General features: G+C 40.1%; 1 protein-coding gene across 7 annotated transcripts in view; it reads left to right on the top strand.

Annotated features, from left to right (window-relative positions):
* LOC116175402 (partitioning defective 3 homolog) overlaps positions 1–18,721 on the top strand; it is a 28,512-nt gene extending 9,791 nt beyond the window's left edge. The window contains exons 2-22 of one of the 7 annotated variants that reach the window (XM_031493509.1): positions 319–598; positions 10,522–10,728; positions 10,781–10,859; positions 10,911–11,106; positions 11,156–11,299; positions 11,353–11,714; positions 11,756–11,985; positions 12,038–12,229; positions 12,281–12,442; positions 12,491–12,905; positions 14,424–14,647; positions 14,698–14,843; positions 14,894–15,225; positions 15,314–15,382; positions 15,440–15,525; positions 15,573–15,901; positions 15,955–16,183; positions 16,231–16,413; positions 16,463–16,581; positions 16,759–16,845; positions 18,086–18,721. In XM_031493509.1, the coding sequence (XP_031349369.1) occupies positions 416–598; positions 10,522–10,728; positions 10,781–10,859; positions 10,911–11,106; positions 11,156–11,299; positions 11,353–11,714; positions 11,756–11,985; positions 12,038–12,229; positions 12,281–12,442; positions 12,491–12,905; positions 14,424–14,647; positions 14,698–14,843; positions 14,894–15,225; positions 15,314–15,382; positions 15,440–15,525; positions 15,573–15,901; positions 15,955–16,183; positions 16,231–16,413; positions 16,463–16,581; positions 16,759–16,845; positions 18,086–18,401 (4,290 nt within the window). In that variant the 5' untranslated portion in view covers positions 319–415 and the 3' untranslated portion in view covers positions 18,402–18,721. Of the gene's footprint in view, positions 1–318; positions 599–8,508; positions 8,578–10,521; positions 10,729–10,780; positions 11,107–11,155; positions 11,300–11,352; positions 11,715–11,755; positions 11,986–12,037; positions 12,230–12,280; positions 12,906–14,423; positions 14,648–14,697; positions 14,844–14,893; positions 15,226–15,313; positions 15,383–15,439; positions 15,526–15,572; positions 15,902–15,954; positions 16,184–16,230; positions 16,414–16,462; positions 16,582–16,758; positions 16,846–18,085 lie in introns of those variants that run through there. The other 6 variants (XM_031493506.1, XM_031493505.1, XM_031493510.1 and 3 more) reach the window with 6 other exon arrangements.
* Positions 18,722–22,631: the final 3,910 nt, after the last annotated feature.

The following is a 22,631-nucleotide window of genomic DNA, read 5'->3' as shown; positions in this document are numbered from 1 at the left end:
ATTTTCACGGATTTATTAGTCCACGTTTGAAAATTCTTAGTTTTCATTGTGGCACACCAACAACCTTTTTTAAATCAACAATGCGACTATTTCAAGGTTGATAAAAATTCTTACATACTAATTCATTACAACATACATCGCTGAAGTTTCACGTGCGTACATTATCCAGAGACCTATATATGCACTAGTACCAAGATAATTGGACAATTATTTACGGTGATTAGGTATTAAAAACCTGTGGGCAATGACGTATTTCAGCACTCAAATGGTTGCACCTAATATGAGAGCAATAAAAGTAATTATAATCTTATCTTTCAGCGCGCTAAATTAAAGGTCTTAGTTAAACAATTTCAATGGCGTAAATTATCGCAGTCGTATTTTCGCGTTAAAATGGTGTGATTGTCGTCATTACGCGATGTTCGACAGTTGCCATAGTGAAAATGCGGGACCGAAGTGTTCTGAGGTTGCGGAGAAGTTGGTGCAACTCTTCGGATGGCGACAAACGTATAAGGTGGAGAAGCTTCAAAGAAATATACCGTTGAGGGGCACGACGAAAATTTCGCTTTTACGGCCTGCCGTGGAAAAGATCACTTATAAGGTAAATTGTTTTCTTTTTTTTAATTTTTGCTGATATCGTGCGTCGCGCTGTAACACGAAGTCACGTTCAAGGAAAATGAGAAAATTCGCACCCATGTCATGATCGCTCCATTATGTGGAAATGGTAAGGTTAATGCGGTGAACGAGAATTATTTTAGTTGTGCCAGTATCCATGGTAATGCACTATTTTAAATTCCGTCTGTAATTGATTATAATGTGTATTTTCACCGTTAGAGGGGTTTGCTTAAAATAATTTAAAGACATTTCTCCCTCCTTCCGAAAAACCTAACTGAACCTTCCCCCCCACCTGGCGATTAGTTAAGCCAGGTCTTTTTCCTCAATGGCCTGGTGTTACACGCCGCGTTGATTTCTGAACCACTCAAGCTCCACAAACACGACAAGGCCCAAGACTGAGGGGGTATATGATATACGATAAGTGTCACAATTTTGGAAATGAATTTTGTCGGTTACCACCATGGAAAGAGACGGTTGTCAATTAAAAACGCTTTTTTTTAATTTATGGAGTTCCAAAAATAGCGAGGAAATAACCGTGACAAAAATCGAATGCCATTTAGGAGCGAATTTTTAATGTAAATTATAGTTTCAAAAGCAGGAAGTAGGTATTAATCTATTTGTGTATAGGGTGATTCATTTTCGACACTCCGCCATCAAAAAAGTAATACAGACGTTATGGGCTCTTTTTGCATCAAACTTAAAAATCAAAATTTGAACATATTCGCTCGCTCGGGGGAAAATTAAAAAAATTGTCGCGTTCAGAATTACCCTGTCAGAAAAATGGACATTCAACCAGGTGTCAAATTCTTGACAGAATAGCTTCCTATCTGAAACCAAAAATTGCCAACATATGTACGCACTTACAGACGGGAAAAATTTATTCTTTAAAAGTTGCTTAAAATGATCTAAAACGTCAACATTTGATGAAATTTCGCATTGTACCTAGCTCATGCTATGAAGAGAAAACCGTCAATTCGTGGAATTGTATGCAACCAATATTACACGATTTCAGGATACGTCAAACATTTCTTGAACTGTTATCGAACATACCATTCCAATTTATTCGTTGTGAAAAATCGCAATTTGACACTAATAAAAAATACACACTAATGGGCAACTTAAATTTGACATTAAGCGACCATTTTTATAGCATAGATTATTTCAAACAAATTCGCGTAGAGTTGATTACCTGTTTTCATCTATTCCCCATGATTGACCTGTTTTTTTTAAAGGTTACATATGCAACACAATTTTTTGACTTTGACAATTTTTTTCTCCGTTTTTTGATAATATAACCCGGCCCAATTTTTTGTAGGTTGTACACAGGAAAATAAGGTCTTCCAAATAATAGAATAAAAATTTTAGGTTGCTATTTGAAAAAAAAAGTTCGATGCCGTTACGGCGCTCCAAAATTTTTTTTCAAAAATCCGGCCCGTTATTTTTCTGTTCGGTATGCCTAAAACATATATACAGAATTTCAACAAAATCCGTCGAGCCGTTTTCTCAGAAAATTGCCAACAAACGTACGTACATACGTACGGACGTACGTACATACAGACGGAAAAAAATTTTATTCTTTAAAAGTTGCTTAAAATGGTCTAAAACGTCGACATTTGATGAAATTTTGAAATGTTCAAAAAACGGCTATCGCAATAGCTACCTAGCACATGCTAGGAAGCTAAAAAGTTTCTTTATAATAATTGTTGAATACTTTTGCCGTTTTCAAATAAGTACATGGGGTTATCGGACCTAACCTCATTTTTTAAGTGGAATGGAAAGAAAGATTTTAGGATTCTTTTTGAATATTTTTTTTTAATATCTGGAGGGTGTATTTTTTAAAAAAAACATTTCAATATCCTCTCTTTTTAGATTAAAATACAATTATTCAACAATCGTTATAAAGAGACTTGTGTAATAAACATTGTTCCGTATCTCTTTTAAGCAAGGCAATAGAGGGTCGTTCTGAAATTGACGATTTTCTGATTTTCCATCGCATCTCCTAACCCAAAAACAAGCGCATGACTTTTTTCATAGCACTAATGGAACTAAAAGGGAACACCCCGTATCTTTATTTTATAATTTCATTAAAAATATGCTACAAATAAATAGAAAATTGCTGTTTCAAATCGAGTTCTCCTTAAAGTTGTTTATTTCAATGCGAGAGAGGAGAGGAGTTTATCAAACTGAAATTTTGTATATATCCAAAGAATGCAACCTTTGCAAAAATGAATGAGATTTGTATTAGGTATTTGGGAGCGTTTATTCACCTTCGTTTGTTAATTACTATTCTATTGTAATATCTCTGATATTACTTTAGTTTCATAGGGATTTGTTTGGCGAAATTTGTCATAAAAAGTAGGTACATCTGGTCCAATTGCTGGAAGTGCATTTTGTAGAAAAAATAAGTCCCATTTAAAATTAATAAAATTTGTCCCTATAAAGGGTGCACAGTTTATCAAGATATTCAGAGGGCTAGAAACGTACCATTTAGAAGGAATACTAATAAATATGTGGGAACACAACAGACTGCTCCAAACCTATCTAACTATCCACCACTTCAAAGACGGCCCAGCAAGACGAATGAAGACAACCCAAATTTTTCTCAAGCCAGATCAAGTTTCGCACAAATAGCAGCAAAAACACCAAACACCCACTTGACCAACGAACACCAGCCTACCACAGATCAATTGCTATCTAATTTTCTCATGGAATTTAAGGCGATGTTCTCACAATTAATCAGTCAGAACAGCATGATATTAAATATGCTATCAACAGTAATTAACAAAATAGCCTAAATGGCGACATCCTTACGCATAGCTCTCTGGAACGCCGACGGCATTGCAAATCATATTCCGGAAATAATTACATTCTTACAGTTACAAAGAATTGACATATTACTAGTGTCAGAAACTCATGCAACATCGAGAACAAAAATCAAAATTCCACGCCACACCGTATATCTTTCCAATCATCCAGACGGAACAGCTCATGGTGGTTCGGCTGTAATCGTTAACAACAAAATTGCTCATTACGAATGGATATCCTATCAGACTGCTAAAATACAAAGTGCAAGTATAAAAATTCAAGCCCTACCCTTTCCACTAATAATTGCTGCAATCTATAGTCCGCCACGACACTCTATATCTACTGAAGACTACGAAGAATATATACGATCTCTTGATACGAACTTTATTATTGGAGGCGACTGGAACGCCAAAAATAAAACTTGGGGGTCTAGACTAGATAATCCCAAAGGACGTAATTTACTGCGAGCAATGAGAAACCTCAATTGTACTTACCTCTCAACAGGTGAACCCACCCATTGGCCCACAGACACTACTAAACTGCCGGACCTTATTAACTTTGCTGTTGTACGCGGTATAGGAAATACATACACACAAGCAGAATCTAATCAAGACTTGTCGGGTAACCACTCCCCAGTCATAATTACTTTGAGCACAACAATTATCAGAAGAGAACCTGCACCAAGGGTTTGCACCAAATACACTAACTGGGATTTATTCCAAAATATATTGGAGAGAGAAGTTAATCTTGCTATTCGTATTAAAGACTCTCAAGATTTGGACGAAGCAACCTACTACCTAACTACAGCAATCCAACATGCTGCGTGGCAAGCGACACCCAGTTCGACAAACAACTATGCGGAAGAAGCTAACATTCCACGTCATATACGAGACTTAGTTGCGGCGAAACGTAGGGCACGGAGAAAGTGGCAAAGAACCAAAAGCAGAGAAGACAAAACTACTTTAAATAGGTTAACTCACCAGTTGCATATCGCATTACTAGAAGCTCGAAATGAAAATTTTAAACAGTTTATCACGAAACTCTCGCCAGATGACCACACAATATGGAAGGTAACAAAAAAATTCAAAAGACCAACTTTAATGACACCGCCAATTAGAAAGCATGATGGAACCTGGGCTAGAGCAGAGAAAGAAAAAGCAGATACATTCGCCGATTACCTCACTAACGTTTTCTCTACACCACAACCTCAAGGAATACATACAGACCACGAAATTGAATCATTTCTTGACGTACCATGCCAACTTTCACTACCAGCCAAACCATTCTCACCAGCTGAAGTACGACAACAAATCCAGCTCACCAATTGTCACAAAGCTCCTGGATTCGATCTAATAGTAGGAGAAATCCTAAAAATCTTCCACGAAAAGCTCTTGTGCTCCTTACCACCATATACAATAGCATCCTAAGACTTTGCTACTTCCCTGTCCAATGGAAGTTCGCCCAGATTATCATGATAGTTAAACCCGGCAAACCACCTACACAATCCTCCTTTTACAGACCAATCAGTCTCCTGCCTTTAATGTCTAAGATATTTGAGAGGCTGCTGCTTAAAAGAATTCATGAAACAGTTGATCTGGATAGCTTACTCCCATCCCATCAATTCGGATTTCGACACTACCACTCAACTATCCATCAATGCCACAGAATTGTTACCCATATTATGAGAAGCTTGGAGACAAAGCGCATATGCACCGCCTCATTCCTAGATATAAAGCAAGCTTTTGATAAAGTGTGGCACAAGGGCCTGTTATTTAAACTCAAGCTGCACTTCCCAAGTCAGTTGTACCTTGTACTTAAATCTTATCTAGCTGAGAGATTCTTTCAAGTTAAGATCAACAACACGGTATCCGAATATCACAAAATCACTTCCGGTGTGCCACAGGGCAGTGTACTGGGGCCCTTACTATATCTACTCTACACCTCTGACATGCCGAACATGGATCACACTGTAGTAGCCACTTTTGCTAACGATACAGCTATTCTAGTAACCAACGAAAAACCGTAAACAGCAGCGGCACACCTACAAAGTCACCTCGACGTCCTGCAAAAATGGTTCAACAAATGGCGTATCACAGTAAATACAGACAAGTCAGTGCATGTCACGTTTACCAACAGAAGAGTCATATGTACACAGGTCAGAATTAATGATGCTACAATACCTCAAAAAACAGAAACTAAGTACTTAGGCCTACATCTAGATCAGAAGTTAAACTGGAACGCACACATTAAGGCCAAAAGAAAACAGATTGACATTAAGGCTAAACAAATGAACTGGCTAATTGGTAGATGATCCCAACTTTCCCTATCGAACAAAATACTATTGTACAAAATGATATTAAAACCCAAAGGCCTCTCACACCCAAATTCTTCAGAGATGTCAATCGAAAATGCTCCGAACAATAACGAATGCTCCGTGGTACGTAACAAATGCAACTCTCCATGCAGATCTAGGTATTCCATACGTGGCCAACGAGATTCAGGGACTCGCAAGAACATACAATCGCAACTTGGCAGGACATGGGAACGAACTAATAGGTCAGCTGATCAACCAACCAGGTGTCAATAGAAGACTGAAGCGACTATGGCCACATGACTTACTATAATAACAATTCGTAGTAGAATATTACATATGGGGGAAAGTGGCAATGGCCACGGCACCCTACATGACCTGTAAAAAAAAACCATAAAACATTTACTAATTACTTGTTTCAGAAGTAGATTGTAAATTTGCAGATCAATAAAAAAAACAAAAAAAAAAACATTCTACAATGTACTTCGTGATACAATTTTCCAATTAAAGTTGTGCCCAAAATCTAATCAGTTCCTTCCTATCTCTCAGCTTAAAGCGATTTTGGATCAGGAAACACTTAAAGCAAGCTTCAGTTTTAGTTATGACAAGTTATAGTAATTTAAAATTACATATGAAAGTTCTAAAAGACTAAAATTATAGGTTTAGGTCTTCATTGTGCACAAGTAATGTTCTACATTAATTTGCAAAGTGTAAAAGTGAATATAGCCCCAGTTTCTATTTTACTACCGATAAGAATAAGAAGGTTATTGAAAGTTACTACTTAATTGGTATTAATCAGTCTATTGTAACCGTTTTTATTCTGTTTACTGTTGAGCGTCCGCAGAAACGAATGGTAAAGAATTAGAATATCTTCGAACGTACCTTACCCGTAAAGGGGTACGGGTAATAGGCCATAAAAGTGATAAAATTTACCGTTTTATATATTCTTTTATGGAGTACTATTTGTATGTTTATTGTTATTACCGTTAGGTCACTATATTAGTTGAATATTACGTGTACGTAAACCGGCATGAACTGTTTTGTAATTCAAATTCAACTCGGCACCTTCATAATGCTACCACTAAAAAGTTTGATGTCAGGAGTAAGGGTTGAGGGATTAGAACAATTGAAGGATGAGGCAAGACACGTTCTTAACATGCATTGGTTAATAACGTGAGATACGGCAATTTAATATTGAATTTAGAAGGTCAATTTAGTGAAATAGGCAAAAATTGTACCAGAGATCGTGTAATTATGAAAACTGGGTTTTTGGAGCGTACGAGTTCCTAGTTAGCGTATAATTTGTGTAGACTGGATTGGTATACGGTGATATTTTTTCTTAATTAATATTGAAAAAGAAGTCTTCAGTATAGAGAGCCGAAGAGTTTCTTTTGTATTGTAATTAAGGTTTCCCAGCCTCGAGTGTGAAACAAAGGAAAGTCAATTAAAGAAGTGTAATTGGTGAACCTTACGAATTTTTTTGAGTTTAAAATTAGGAGGGCGTTCACTTTTTAATGTTAAACTACCAAACATTTGCCGTGAAGGAAAGTTGTATGTCCTCGAAAATGCATCGTACCGTCACCTATTCTTTAGCGCCAGTTGCGCTATATAAACGAAACCACTAATTGTACCTACTACTAAAACAAAATTAACAAGAAACTACAAGGCAACAGGTCGATACAGAAGCTAAAGAGTAAATGAATAGGCGGTTGATGACCGTAAAATTCTCATACTGAATCGGATGTAACGTTTCGATGTGGTGTGTCTCAAGGTTGTAGGTGAGATACACTTTTGTAAAAGTCAGTTTTTAGTTAAGTGTCTTCACACGGACGCCACTCATGGAAAGTTCATCGGAAGTACTTATTGATCTAATCTAAGACAGATGATCCATCTTAATTTTCGTTTCCATGACAGTAACTCGTCAGTAAAGGGGGGGTTTAAATTTTGCTCTCAATATCAGGGGTAGAATTTTATTAGAAACCGCCCTAAGTCAACGTGATTTTAACTAGGGGGTAGGGTGGATTATGTTTTGCGATCGTTCTCAAGGGTTGAGGAAGGGTAGGAACTTGTTTTTTTGTTTAAATATTGTCTCTTAATATCTAAAATGGATTTTTGTTAGAAACCGCGCAAAACAAAAGTAAATACAGAGTGGAAATTTTGTCTGTAACATTTCACACACTTCAATGGTTAAGGAGTGAATATTTTTTGAAAAAAATACGCTATTATATTCGTTATTGCTGGCAGGCCGGCTGTCCGCGTGAGATCTCCACAACTACAATAGCTAGAGAATTCAAATTTTCACTAAAAGCTTTCTGCTATAGTGTAGATGTGCAGGCACTAGTCTATTTTGAGTTAGATTACTTGTGAGATCGATAATTGAAGAAAATAATTTCGATATGGGTTTCGGAGGTGCTATAATTTTACCGTTAGATAGCGCTACCAGTATAAAAACTTATTATTTACTTTGTGATTTGTTTTACAAAATGAAGACGTACCGTCAATTGAAATTAAATAAAATTAATTATTTAACGCAGCCAAAATTACTCGTGAGATCGATAATTTTAAACTTCGCTAATAAAATACTGACCTGCATTACCAAAAATGCGCTTTAATCATGCATATGCTGATTTACAACTTGTTTTAATGGCATGCATTTGAAAACGGCAGAAAGATATGGCAATTTTTCTGTATATCTTTTAGCAACGAAATTACGAAATAGGCAATTTTTTTGATTTTCCCCCGTAGGTGAAAAGGTGACCAAGGACACTGCCTTGTGGGACCCCAGATTTTATACGATGATAATTGGAGTGTTCGTTGTTATACTTGACTATGAAGAATCTATCAGAAAGGTAAGATTTAAGGAGAAGGAATAATAGCTTGGAAGGAATCTTTTTAATGTATGTAGTATCCCAGTGTGCCATACTTTATCAAACGCCTGGGCAACGTCCAGAGCACGGCTGTACAGAATCTCTTTTCCTCGATATTTCATTTACTATTCGGTGTACTTGTTGTGTTGTTGAGTGGGCTCCTCGAAATCCGAATCGGTGCAGTGGCAGGTGAGATGATTTATCCTTATTGTTCAGTCGCCTTCTAAAGAGGAGTTTCTCAAAGATTTTCCCTAGTAATGGCAGAAGACCCAAAAGTCAATCAAAAGTCACTATGACTACGATTAAACGACGGAGAGAGGGGGGGGGTACTATTTTTTGCTCCTCAAGGGGTATTTGTGACATTGAGTAATGAAAACGTTTTTAGTTTCGTACCTGAATTTTTGCAGACTCCCCCATCCCCCTTTATAACGTATTGCAAGGGTGTTCTTAACAAAACGGTGTACTTTTGTCAAATAATAAGCCCCGTGCGACCTGAAGAAATTGGTTTCCAAAGGTTATCTTCTGATGCAAAGGATGAATACAAAGTATAGCTTTCATACTCTTCACCGGCGTGGTCTTCAGTGTTATGACATGCTATCAGATGAAAAATGACTACGAAGTTCTTTGCAATAAATCTTAATGAAAATTCGAGGATTCTTTGACATCCTGAAGGAGAAGCAAACGTTTAGCGACAGACCATCAATAACAGCTAACAGTTAAACCAACAATAGAACTATCTCACACTACTCGTGCTTCGCACTTTTACATATCCATGCGATTAGAAACCATTTTTTTCCATTTGCACAGTAAATTTCACAACGGTAAAAGTAGGTACCATTGTATATGTATGTGTGGCATATCCTAACATTATCTTCCTTCGACAATTACCTACAGCAACTACAACCTCCTATTGCAATACGTAATTTCGTTCGTAACAGCTGACATGGTTTGACGTCCTGCAGATTAATGACCCTACGACGGTGAAAATCCAGCACCTGAAACGGTTGCGAGAGATCAAATTTTCATCGTCATCGGCGAAATACGGTGAAAGATGAAAGTAATTGAAGACGAATCCCGTACGATTATTGGGCAGCGCGACTTTCACGCGGAGAGGCAAACTTGTTTTTAAACATACGCCTTTGGCGGTATTTTTTCTTCATAATTTCCCTTTTATAAACCATTTATCCGCATAATTATTTCCAGAGCGATCGACTTCCAAAAGAGGAAGTTTCACTTTTTGTTAAGTTATTTTATTTACTGCTGAATCGAGAGCGACCTTCTCGGTCTTTTGTTAGGTTTATTATAAAATGAAGACACGAAAATGACAGGACATCCTGGTGTGGTATCTCAATGTCTAATTTTCGTAATTAGTTTCTTGATGATACTGTAATTTGGTGTACGAATTACTAAATTTTGAGCCGGTAACGCATGACAGAGCTGGGTATTATCTTAGGGTAGCTCTCGTTTTTCACTTAAATTTTAGGCACCTTCTCTCTCAAGTTATTTGGAATCATTTCTTGTTTTCATCCCCTGCACCATGGTACACCCCATGTGTATCCTCTAGAGATGTTGCAGGTACAAAACTCAAAAACTGATAACGGAAATTCTGTACACTGCATAATGACTTCCTGTGTAAATGCGACTATATTTCTTTAGATTGAAAGCCCCCAAAGCTATTCCAAAGATGACTTCATTGTCATTGTGATTAATTGCCAGTTGAACACCTGTGACGTTAGCAAGATAAATGAAATGTTTAATGTATGAAACCATCTAAAAGAATGTAACAACGCATTCCACGTCAACAATGTTATCTAAAATTGAGCACTTGTTCCTGATTGCCGTACTTAATTGTTGGATGATGGATCTAAGGCTAGAAAAAAGTTACCGTTTGATGAGCACTTAAACTAAAACTGTTCTTTGTTGCAGGGCCCCGACTCTTGGGTCGTCGTTCACAATTTACAATCGCAAGGAGGAGGCATTTTGGACCCGGACGACCGGTTAAGTGACGTCGCGGACGATCGCGAGCAGATTTTGGCGAGTTTCGAGGACGGCGACGGTGGTCACCATCACGGGGGTGGCGATGGCGCCAGCGGGAGTAGCTCGATCGGTACTGGTAGCCCCGACATCTTTCACGTAAGCAATCCCTTTCTCACCTGCCTATTATTAGCAAAGATTATTGCGACAGGATGGCGATAAGTACGGGCCTTCGTATTCTCGAACTGATATCGAAGTCACCGGGGAGCAAATCGCGTCTGGAATAGCAGGTGTGTTGCATGTAAGAAGAGGGAGTGAGCCTGCTCTAAATCAACTTCCAGCGGGCCCACCGACTCCCTCTGACCACACGAAGCGGTGGAGCGCCGCTCCGTTAATTTTGGAGCCGCCCAGTATGAGCTATTCCAACCCGGACTGGCATGAGGATGCAAAGGAAGAGGACGAGGATAGAAATTTTCATAGAGTCGGAAGGGATGGCAGTAATAGACTTTCCATGCAGTTTTTGGGGGAGGGGAATGGGTTAGTGTCCAATTCCCGTTTTGGTTCATTTCACATTGTACGTTTGCAGATATCGTTGGGCTGAGGCCGCAGAGCGTGCTGCTAACTCCAGGTTGCACGCGAGCACCTCGCTGCCACGCGAGGCGAAGCGCAGAGAACCTTTGGGCCAAGCCAATTCTACTAGTCCCACGTCTACTTTGGACAGTGATTATGTGTAAGTTGCCAGCGCGCATTTTTCCTGCTCAGAATTCACCCTCAACTTTTCAGAGGAGAACTGATAGTAATACGTAACGAACCCGGTCCTTTAGGAATACACGTAGTGCCAGATTACGATAGGTTAGGAAAAGACAAGGGCTTGCTGGTGCAGGGCATAGAACCAGATGGTCGAATCGACCGGGATGGTCGCCTGGCGATTTACGACCGAATCATCGAAATCAACGGTCAATCCGTACTTAACATGCCATTCCAAAGGGTTCAAGAGCTCTTTAAACTATCTTTAACATCAACGGAACTTAGACTGAGAGTGATAAAGAATAGACTGGATGCTCTGCGAAGACCTCCGCCTCCGGTCTTCCCGAAGTACCCCGACGACAAGGAGAACGTTTCGATGGTCGAGTGTGAACAGAAACGTAAGTCGGCAAGCGGGACGAATTGTTTAATTATCAAATAGGCATTGCAGAAAGTACAAATACCAAAGTGGCCACGGTCTCCCCGACGAAAAAGGTACCGGCCGTTTCGCGCAACTTAAAGTCGTTACTCACCGCAAACACGCGACGAATCGGCCGAAAGATCGAGATCGAGTTGGTCAAAGGTCCCCACGGTTTGGGCTTCAGCATAACCACTCGAGATAATCCCGCTGGCGGGAATTGTCCGATTTATATTAAGAACATCATACCAAAAGTAGGTGTTTCGGCTCTTGTAGCGCTTTGTTTTTGAAAAATTTGTATTGTTGAAGGGAGCGGCCGTGGAGGACGGGCGACTGAAAATTGGAGATCGGTTGTTGGAGGTGAACGGAATTGAAATGACCGGAAAGACGCAAGCCGAGGCGGTTACGATACTTCGAAATGCTCCAGCTGGCAGTAAAGTTCGAATTGTGGTTTCCAGACAAGAAGATCTAACCGACGGTTTTCTTCCTAGGGTTGTTGTAAGGCACCCAAAAATTGCGACGAGTTTTATTGACTTTTAAATTTGGCAGGACGTTGATGGTGAGAAAGATGATCGTGATTCGGAGAGGCTGCACAATTCCGATGTGCCACCAAACATTCCCCCGCTGCCTCAAAGCCATTTGCATCAACGCACCCCGGAAAAAGGAAACGCAGTTGCGAGAATCATATCTCAATTCCAAGAGGCCTCCAATGTAAGTAGCTTGGAGAGTTCGCCAACCCTTAGACCCGTCTCATTTCAGGCGCTCGATAAATCGGACGACAACCTCATCTTCCCTTGGAAGCACAAAGAGATCGTCACGTTCGACATTCCGGTCCACGATTCCGAGAAGGCCGGTCTAGGTATCAGCGTCAAAGGGAAAACCAGCGGCACGCAAGATCTCGGAATTTTCATTAAAAGTGTCATAAATGGTGGTGCGGCGTCGCGCGACAAACGCTTGAGGACTAACGATCAGTTGTTAAATGTGAACGGCATTTCGCTCCTGCATCAGTCGAATAGTGACGCAATGGAAACGCTCAGAAAGGCGATGCTTCACACCGAAGGTCCGGTTCCTGGCAGTATTACGTTGACGGTGGCAAGGAAGGCGGGCTCTCCCGGACCTACGAGGGACGCCTCCAGAAGAAATTCCGCTTCCGGTTTGCTCAAGAGTTCATCGGGTAAGAATTTTTCTCTAATTTTGACCTTTCCCTATTATTACCTACTTATGTTAGAGACCAGTACAGAGGTTACCTTGATTATCACAAATTTTAATCCAGTAAAGCCGTTGGTTATTAAGCGGCAGAGCAAATCCATGTAAGCTTTATAGGGGAGTCGATTATGTCCGTCTGTCCGTCCGTGAACACTCTTGAACCGTCGGTTCAAAACTTTCCAGAAGAATCTTCCAAAGCATCAGAAGTCGAAAATATCGAACATGTGATGACCAGAAGATGCTACAGAGGTGCCCGAGGAAGTACCTGCTGCTACCAAGCTTCCAGAACAAGTAACCGAGGCACATGTATCACATATCCAAGAGGAAGAAACAAATGTTCCAGAAGAAGAGCGAACGGAAGGACCGAAAGAATCCATACCACTTCATGGAGACGAAAAAGGAACTAAATATTCCAGAATTGGAAGTAACAAAGGTCCAAGAAGAGCCTGAAAAGGCGGAAGAAGTAACAAAGGCACCTGAAGCCAAAGTTAGATGAAGGTGCCGCTCCTGATTCTACACCGGCTCGATCTGCACCAACGAACTGACGTCATCTGCCGAAGACATGACCCAAGCTCATGCCCAAGCTACTCAAAAACCAGAACCCTACTACTATGCTGCCCGAACAAGAGCCACCAATGACTCCACCACATCCAGGCTTCCTCCACGATTTGGAGAGGAGGAAACAACGCCGTCTGAGGAAGGTAAAGTTCCTCAAGAGTCAAGAAGAACCTAAGCCAACAACTCTACAGCTTTCTGATGCCGAATCGAGCTCTACCCTCAGCCAATTCATAACAGAAGCAACCGCTCGCCCTGGTGTAGAGAGTACAAAGGCACTAATCCCAGTAACAGATGGACACCGGAAAAGGCGGCGGAAACTAGTGTTCCAGAATCGACCAAAGCTCCTGAAGAAGCTAAGAGCTGAAGAAAAAGCGACAAAACCGTCAATCGCACAAGGGACAGAGGCACCAAACAAAGGGGGCCAGAAGAAGAAGCAACTGAAGGACCGAAAGAATCCACACCACTTCTTGGAGACGAAAAAGGAACTAAATATTCCAGAATTGGAAGTAACAAAGGTCCAAGAAGAGCCTGAAAAGGCGGAAGAAGGAACGAAGGCACCTGAAGTCCAAGTTAGACGAAGATGCCGCTCCTGATTCCACACCGGCTCCATCTGCGCCAACGGAAGTTATAACTGAAGGATTTTTGACGTCATCTGACCCAACCTCATGCCCAAGTTACTCAAAAACCAGAACCCTTAACTACTACGCTGTCCGAACTAGAACCATCAATGACTCCAGTTGACCTACATGCCACATGTGACAAGCCTATTGAGAATGGGTCAAATCCAATGACCTCGTGGATCAAACCGAGGTGCTCTGCCGTTTTTTTTAGATCCGCTTTAGGGATTTATGTTATTATAAATTAATCGACCTTAGGAGTAGACTTGTTGAGTTTTAAAACAGCTGCAGATTGTTTTTTTCTTTGGTAGGTGGCGATTTATACCACAGCATGGAAATGGACCCGTCACTTTCCCAAGACAACTCGGGTGCAAGCGGAGGATCAACAAACACCGTCATTTACAAACCGTCGACGATTTTAGATAATAGTAAACCGAGTACGAACGATAGCTTTAACAATATGAACACGTGGAACCCCGTACTGGATCGACTGACCGGCCACAACAAACAGTTGCGGAACGAAAGCTATTACATGGTAAGGGTACCTCCACCTTTCCAACCGGAGCACAATTAACATCTTTCTAGGCCACCCACGACACGTGGAGCGCCAGTATGATGGGCAACCAGTCGATGGCCAAACTTTCCAGTCCAACCGTCAACCTAAACTCTGGCGAGATGATCTTGATCGAGGACGAGTGCGGGCCTAGGGTTCTTCCCCGTCAAAACTCACAGTAGGTTTCTACGTTATAAAGGTTGATCTACAATTTACTTACAATTGTAGATCAAAGTTGTTAAGCGAGAACTATCAAAATGGGAACCACTTGGAAAGTCGAAACGAGCACGAACCCGATGGCAAAGCGGCTTTAACAAGCGGTACCGCTGACAAAAGCGCGGAGTCTACCCAAAACGCTACGTGTGTTAATAACGACGTAACATACGCTAGCCAGTTATCCCTAGAGAATCCAAACGGAAGCGCTGCCTTCTCCAGAGACGCTTTCGGTAGGCAAAGCATGTCGGAGAAACGCCATGCTACTTTGGACGCCAAGAATACCGACACGTACCAGCGCTCAAAGAAGCTACGAGAAGAACGGGATAAAGTTAGGGGGAAAGAGAGTAAGTACTCGTCTCATTCCATGCATGGCCTTTATGTGTTGCGCTTAATTCTGTTGTCGCTAATTGTGTGTCCCTCATCTTCTAACAGCTAATTTGGTTCGTGTTGGATCAGTCGAATCTGTTATAAGTGTAAATCGCTCATCCGAACATCCCGAATGTAAGCTAATGAGCTAGAAATGCGCATTTTGACGATACTTAAACGATTACCTTACAGATGCCGATAAATTAGGCGAGCTCGGTCCTTCGCTGGGCATGAAAAAATCTTCCAGTTTAGAGTCGCTACAAACCATGGTGCAAGAGGTGATTTGAGCTGCTTGTGTGACCCCGAATTGACTCTCTGTTTTCAGATTCAAATGCAAGAGGAAGGAGATCCCGCCTACAGTTACAGGGGTGGAAGCGGCGCTTTGAAGGTTATTCGTGGACGGGGATGCGACGAAAGTTTTCGTGCGGCCGTTGATAAGGACTATGACAAACACTTGGACCCGAATCATCGGGAGACGAACGCGAAAAAACACTGGTTACTCGACCCTCCTTCGGACTTCGAACGAGACCCCGAGGGTTTTACGAATGTCAGGGGAGGTCCGCGGCAATCCTCGCTAAACGCCGCCCTGGACGTTAAGAATAAACACGCAAAGAAGAAGCCGGGGTTGTTTAAAGGAATCGGTTCTATGTTCAGGTAAAAAGTACCTATCCGCATCCAATTCCGAATTCATCGATTGTTTTGTGCAGGTTTGGAAAGCACAGGAAGATGGATTTTGTTAACGCCGAACCGGTGCAATCCTACCAGAACACTGCGGAATTCGACGCGGACCCCCCCAGCCAGCAACAGCTGCAGGATAACGGGAACAATATCAACCACGCTGTCGCTCAGAAGTCATCAGACGACCTTTCTGAGAAGAAAAGCGAGCAGCTCTATCAGAAGCACGGTTTTCTACACAGGCACGCCGAGCAGGTGCAGGTATGTACTTGCAGTTGTTTGCGAAGGAATCTAACGTTGGTGGGTAGGTGATACCGGAAGGGGCGATACCACCAATGAGGTATCGTAACAACAACGTTCACCTGGATAGTAACTCGAACCGGGGCGAAAGGAGTCAACTAATGCGAGCCTACGAGCAACGTCAGGCCCAGCGGCAAGCGCATTATGCCGCATTCGAGCGCGACAATGAGACTGACCAAAGAATACGATTGGTAAGTGCCAATGCATAACTGCAGATGTCAGAATCTGAGTCTATTGCAGCAAAATGAGCAAAACGTAAACTATGGCGAGTATGGACGACCGGGAAGCAGATCCGGGATATCCGATCCTGTCCGATTTACTCACTACGTTAACTACAACGAACTGCAAAACCACCTCAGGTAAGACCGCTGTACAAATACAATCACTTGCTTTACGTCTGTCTCGACTTTGTGCACATTTCATTTGTCACTAACTGATATGTTGCATGACTTTATCATTATGAGGCGGCCATTTTGTTTATATTTGCGAAATGTGTGTGCGAAGTAACTGAAAACTGTCCGTATTTTATCCTATAGCGGCCGAAAAGAGACGCTGTCTGATAGTCAAATTGTTCAGATGCGTCTGCAGGTGCAGCAACAACGATTAAAGGTGGAGGAGGAAAGGTATGCACCACCTGTTTGAAGATACATGCTTGGGAAGCACGATACTCCTGTCTCTCTTTCTGCTTTCAATACCTGCACGTTTCTGTACTAACAATCGAAAATGAATGTTTTGCTAATTATTTCAACGTTGAAATGATTATTAAAGATTCATTAAGAATTTCTATGTAAATATTTCTATCATACATTAGCATGAAAATTACTTTCAGTTTTCTTTTCTACCTTGAGCGTTGTAGCGTTATCCTTATTTTGATTCTTTTTGTATTACGATTGGAATGTATCTCAACGTGCGCCACGTAATTGACTAATTGAGCCACTTCTCCAGCTTCTTAATAGAAAGTAAGTACTCGCTCATTGGGTGTATTTTGCAAAAAGAAATGAATATTTTTATTGTTCTTAGTCCTACTGAAGTAGAGGGTCTACAACAGTTCAGGCCCACTTTTGCCTAAAACTCCATGTATCTCTTGTACAAAATTCTAAGGTCCATTTTAGTAGTTTTTGGATCACTCTGGTCATGTGCGCATACGCTTTTGCCAACAGCTTTGCCCAACAGGTCCAACAGCTTTGTCAACAGGTTCAAAATGTGGCGGGGCCCGCATGCGCACATGCCCGAAGTGAACCAAATACTGCCACAATTGATTTGGATTCGAGACAGAAGCGATGAGAGCGCCTGTTGTGAAAATATGAACTAGCCCGCACTTCGGTTTTTGAGAAACCTCAACCTTGGGCCAGAGATGTTCCGGAACCAAAAGAGCCAGATTACCCAAAATTTTACATTCCACGGTTATCCTTCCTCTGTGGGTCGATAATTACAACAAATGAGAGAGTTGCGAATTTATTGTTCGAGTCATGCATGTCTGATTTTTGGCCATTTCTCAAATCCTATTTCATTTTAGGATTCTATCCACTCCATTTATCAAAGAAATTTTTGATAATTTCAAAGATGGACTGTGGTAAAGCTCTGAGTGAGATCTTTTCCATATCGATCGTTCGTAGAAATCTGGGAAAAAGACTATTTGTTATGAATTGAATCTCATCCCGATCACAGGAGAGTGAATCAGTTGGTTTATCCCCCTCCCTTCATGTGAATCACGTGGGTCAAAGCTTTTATACAAATCAAGACTAAGTGAACGTCTGGCATGTTGAGAGGCATTCCGCATCACTAATATCAAAGCTTGCACCAGTACTTAAAGACTGTGCCTGGTTAACAAAATGGTGGGTAACCCGGGATTTTTGCTTACAGCCGAAAACAGCACCAGTATCATTCGCAGCGACAGGTACGCAACGACAACCAATTGCGGCCGGTCTCCAACTTTTACGAGTATGAAAGTGTACAGTCAATTTTGAACGCACACGGCAGACCGACTAACGCGTACCCTCAGCAACCGCCACCGTACCAAGATCCGGTTGCCGCCAGCTCGTCGTCGAGGCCGACACCGAGCAGGCAGCACGCCGCAAACACTCGCCACCTGACGCCCTATCAGCAGCTCAGGGGACCTTTCATCACTCACGTTACGATAGGCGACCATCAGCCTCAGCAGGCCGGATCTCGAGTGTAAACTTTTAATAATTTTAGTCTTTGTGTTTATAGTGTATTTATTATTATATAACTTTTACTGTGTACATTCCCCCATTTTGCCACGGCGTGGCAAAGCGTTTTTAGGATAATTTTTATCGTAGCATGTTCTTTAATCCCTTCAATTGTATAATATAAAGTATTAATTGCGCGAGAAATTTATGTAATTGTTTTATAATGTATATTATTTATAAACGCTTTATGAGGTCACATTGACTACCGATATCTAACTGTGTATACACCACAGACATAGTATTATTTTGTAATGTACATAAACTTTATTAAAGGCTATTGATGAATCAACAACTGTTCTTCCAGAAAGGGACTAGATACAGGTTGCTCTTTAAAAAATATAATCCCGCCACCCATCGTGATGTAGTGGTCCAATATTAAAAATTTTGATCGTTTTGGACACCTAGTAAGCCAATTCAAAGGGCCAAAGTCTATAAGAAAATATTTTATCCTGGTCAGGCAAGGTATAGCCTATGCATTTTCACCGAGAATTAACCGCTTCCAAATTGATGGAGAAATCTCTTTTTCTTATTAATTTTTCCTCCTAGAAAGGTAAAAAAGAATTATAAGAAAAAGTGTTTTCCTGGCAAATTTTGGAGTAGTAGATTTTCGGTGAAAAACGAAGGTAATACTCCGCATACTTCCATTACCTTGCCTACCTTGAAGTGTGTAAAATTATATTAAAAAACAAACGGTCGATTTCAGACAATTTTTTTTACCTAAAAAGAGGCAAGTGTATAACATTCGTTTTTCACCGAAAATTGACTACTCCAAAATATGTCGGGAAAACACTTTTTATTATTAATTTTGGTGCGTAGAATCCAAATCGAATCGTACTTTTACGATTAGACTTCTCAATCAAAAGTTATGGACTAAAAACCAATTTCGAAAGAAAATTCAAAGGGATGTAACTTTTGATCAAGTAGCCCAATCTTGGAACTGTTTGAAATTATGGAATCTACAGGCCATAGTCTATAAGAAAATGTTTTTTTCCGGTCGATCTGAGACAATTTTTTTATGGGGCCTCAAAAAAAGGCAGTGTATAACCTTCCTTTTTTACCAAAAATCGACTACACCAAAATTTCATGTAGGATTTGTAGAGCAAATGTACTTCTGATCCAGTATCTGGAATTGCCATTTGTGTATGCAATTGGTACATTTGCGCCATCTCTTTGGTAATCCCTATACTTTTCCAAACTAAATACGTGTAACAGTTGAACAAGTTGCAATGAGATGTCGCCACGTACGACACTAACTTCACAAGAACATTTTAATTTATGCACTTAATAGCCACGTCCAACTCAATTTTCCTTAAAGGGCAGTTGAAAATGTGCAATTACATGTAGGATCTGTGGAGCAATTGTACTTCAATGATCCAGTATCTGGAATTGTCTTTTGTGTATGCAATTGGTACGTTTGCGCCATCTCTTTGGTAATCGCTATACTTCTCCAAAATAATTTCTTGTAAGAGTTGAAACAGTTCCAATGAGATGTCGCCACGTACGTAACTACCTTCATAAGTACATTTTAATTTATGCCCTTAATAGCCACGTCCGACTCAATTTTCCTTAAAGAGCAGTTGAAAATGTGCAATTTCATGCAGGATTTGTAGAGCAATTGTACTTCAATGATCCAGTATCTGGAATTGTCTTTTGTGTATGCAATTGGTACATTTGCGCCATCTCTTTGGTAATCCCTACACTTTTCCTTATTATTTTCTTGTAATAGTTGAACGAGTTCCAATGAGATGTCGCCACGTACGAAATACCTTCACAAGAACATTTTAATTTATGCACTTAATAGCCACGTCCGACTCAATTTTCCTTAAAGGGCAGTTGAAAATGTGCAATTTCATGTAGGATTTGTAGAGCAAATGTACTTCAATGATCCAGTATCTGGAATTGCCTTTTGTGTATTCAATTGGTACATTTGCGCCATCTCTTTGGTAATCCCTATACTTTTCCAAACTAAATTCTTGTAACAGTTGAACCAGTTCCAATGAGATGTCGCCACGTACGACACTTACTTCACAAGAACATTTTAATTTATGCACTTAATAGCCACGTCCGACTCAATTTTCCTTAAAGGGCAGTTGAAAATGTGCAATTTCATGTAGGATTTGTAGACCAATTGTACTTCAATGATCCAGTATCTGGAAATTGTCTTTTGTGTATGCAATTTGTACATTTGCGCCATCTCTTTTGTAATCCCTATACTTTTCCTTATTATTTTCTTGTAATAGTTGAACCAGTTCCAATGAGATGTCGCCACGTACGAAATTACTATCAAAAGAACATTTTAATTTATGCACTTAATAGCCACGTCAGACTCAATTTTCCTTAAAGGGCAGTTGAAAATGTGCAATTTCATGTTGGATTTGTAGAGCAATTGTACTTCAATGATCCAGTATCTGGAATTGTCTTTTGTGTATGCAATTGGTACATTTGCGCCATCTCTTTGATAATCCAAATACTTTTCCTTATTATTTTCTTGTAATAGTTGAACTAGTTCCAATGAGATGTCGCCACGTACGAAATTACCTTCAAAAGAACATTTTAATTTATGCACTTAATAGCCACGTCCCACTCAATTTTCCTTAAAGAGCAGTTGAAAATGGTGCAATTTCATGTAGGATTTGTAGAGCAAATGTACTTCAATGATCCAGTATCTGGAATTGCCTTTTGTGTATTCAATTGGTACATTTGCGCCATCTCTTTGGTAATCCCTATACTTTTCCAAATTTTATTCTTTTAATAGTTGAACGAGTTCCAATGAGATGTCGCCACGTACTACATTACCTTCTCAAGAACATTTTAATTTATGCACTTAATAGCCACGTCCGACTCAATTTTCCTGAAAGGGCAGTTGAAAATGTGCAATTTCATGTAGGATTTGTAGAGCAAATGTACTTCAATGATCCAGTATCTGGAATTGCCTTTTGTGTATTCAATTGGTACATTTGCGCCATCTCTTTGGTAATCCCTATACTTTTCCAAACTAAATTCTTGTAACAGTTGAACCAGTTCCAATGAGATGTCGCCACGTACGACACTAACTTCACAAGAACATTTTAATTTATGCACAATAGCCACGTCCAACTCAATTTTCCTTAAAGGGCAGTTGAAAATGTGCAATTTCATGTAGGATTTGTAGAGCAAATGTACTTCAATGATCCAGTATCTGGAATTGCCTTTTGTGTATGCAATTGGTACATTTGCGCCATCTCTGTGGTTAATCCCTATACTTTTCCAAATTTATTTCTTGTAATAGTTGAACCAGTTCCAATGAGATGTCGCCACGTACGACACTAACTTCACAAGAGCATTTTAATTTATGCACTTAATAGCCACGTCCGACTCAATTTTCCTTAAAGGGCAGTTGAAAATGTGCAATTTCATGTAGGATTTGTAGAGCAAATGTACTTCAATGATCCAGTATCTGGAATTGCCTTTTGTGTATTCAAATGGTACATTTGCGCCATCTCTTTGGTAATCCCTATACTTTTCCAAACTAAATTCTTGTAACAGTTGAACCAGTTCCAATGAGATGTCGCCACGTACGACACTAACTTCACAAGAACATTTTAATTTATGCACAATAGCCACGTCCAACTCAATTTTCCTTAAAGGGCAGTTGAAAATGTGCAATTTCATGTAGGATTTGTAGAGCAAATGTACTTCAATGATCCAGTATCTGTAATTGTCTTTTGTGAATGCAATTGGTACATTTGCGCCATCTCTTTGGTAATTCCTATACTTTTCCTTATTATTAATTATTAATAGTTGAACAAGTTCCAATGAGATGTCGCCACGTACGAAATTATCTTCCAACGAACATTTTAATTTATGCACTTAATAGCCACCTCCGACTCAATTTTCCTTAAAGGGCAGTTGAAAATGTGCAATTTCATGTAGGATTTGTAGAGCAATTGTACTTCAATGATCCAGTATCTGTAATTGTCTTTTGTGTATGCAATTTGTACATTTGCGCCATCTCTTTGGTAATCCCTATACTTTTCCTTATTATTTTCTTGTAATATTTGAACCTGTTCCAATGAGATGTCGCCACGTACGAAATTACCTTCCAAAGAAAATTTAATTTATGCACTTAATAGCCACGTCCGACTCAATTTTCCTTAAAGGGTAGTTGAGAATGAATGTGCAATTTCATGTAGGAATTGTAAAGCAATTGTACTTCAATG

The sequence above is a fragment of the Photinus pyralis genome, unplaced genomic scaffold (genome assembly GCF_008802855.1).
Source record: "Photinus pyralis isolate 1611_PpyrPB1 unplaced genomic scaffold, Ppyr1.3 Ppyr1.4_LG7, whole genome shotgun sequence".
Classification (NCBI taxonomy): domain Eukaryota; kingdom Metazoa; phylum Arthropoda; class Insecta; order Coleoptera; family Lampyridae; genus Photinus; species Photinus pyralis.
This window is presented reverse-complemented; position numbering and strand designations above follow the sequence as displayed.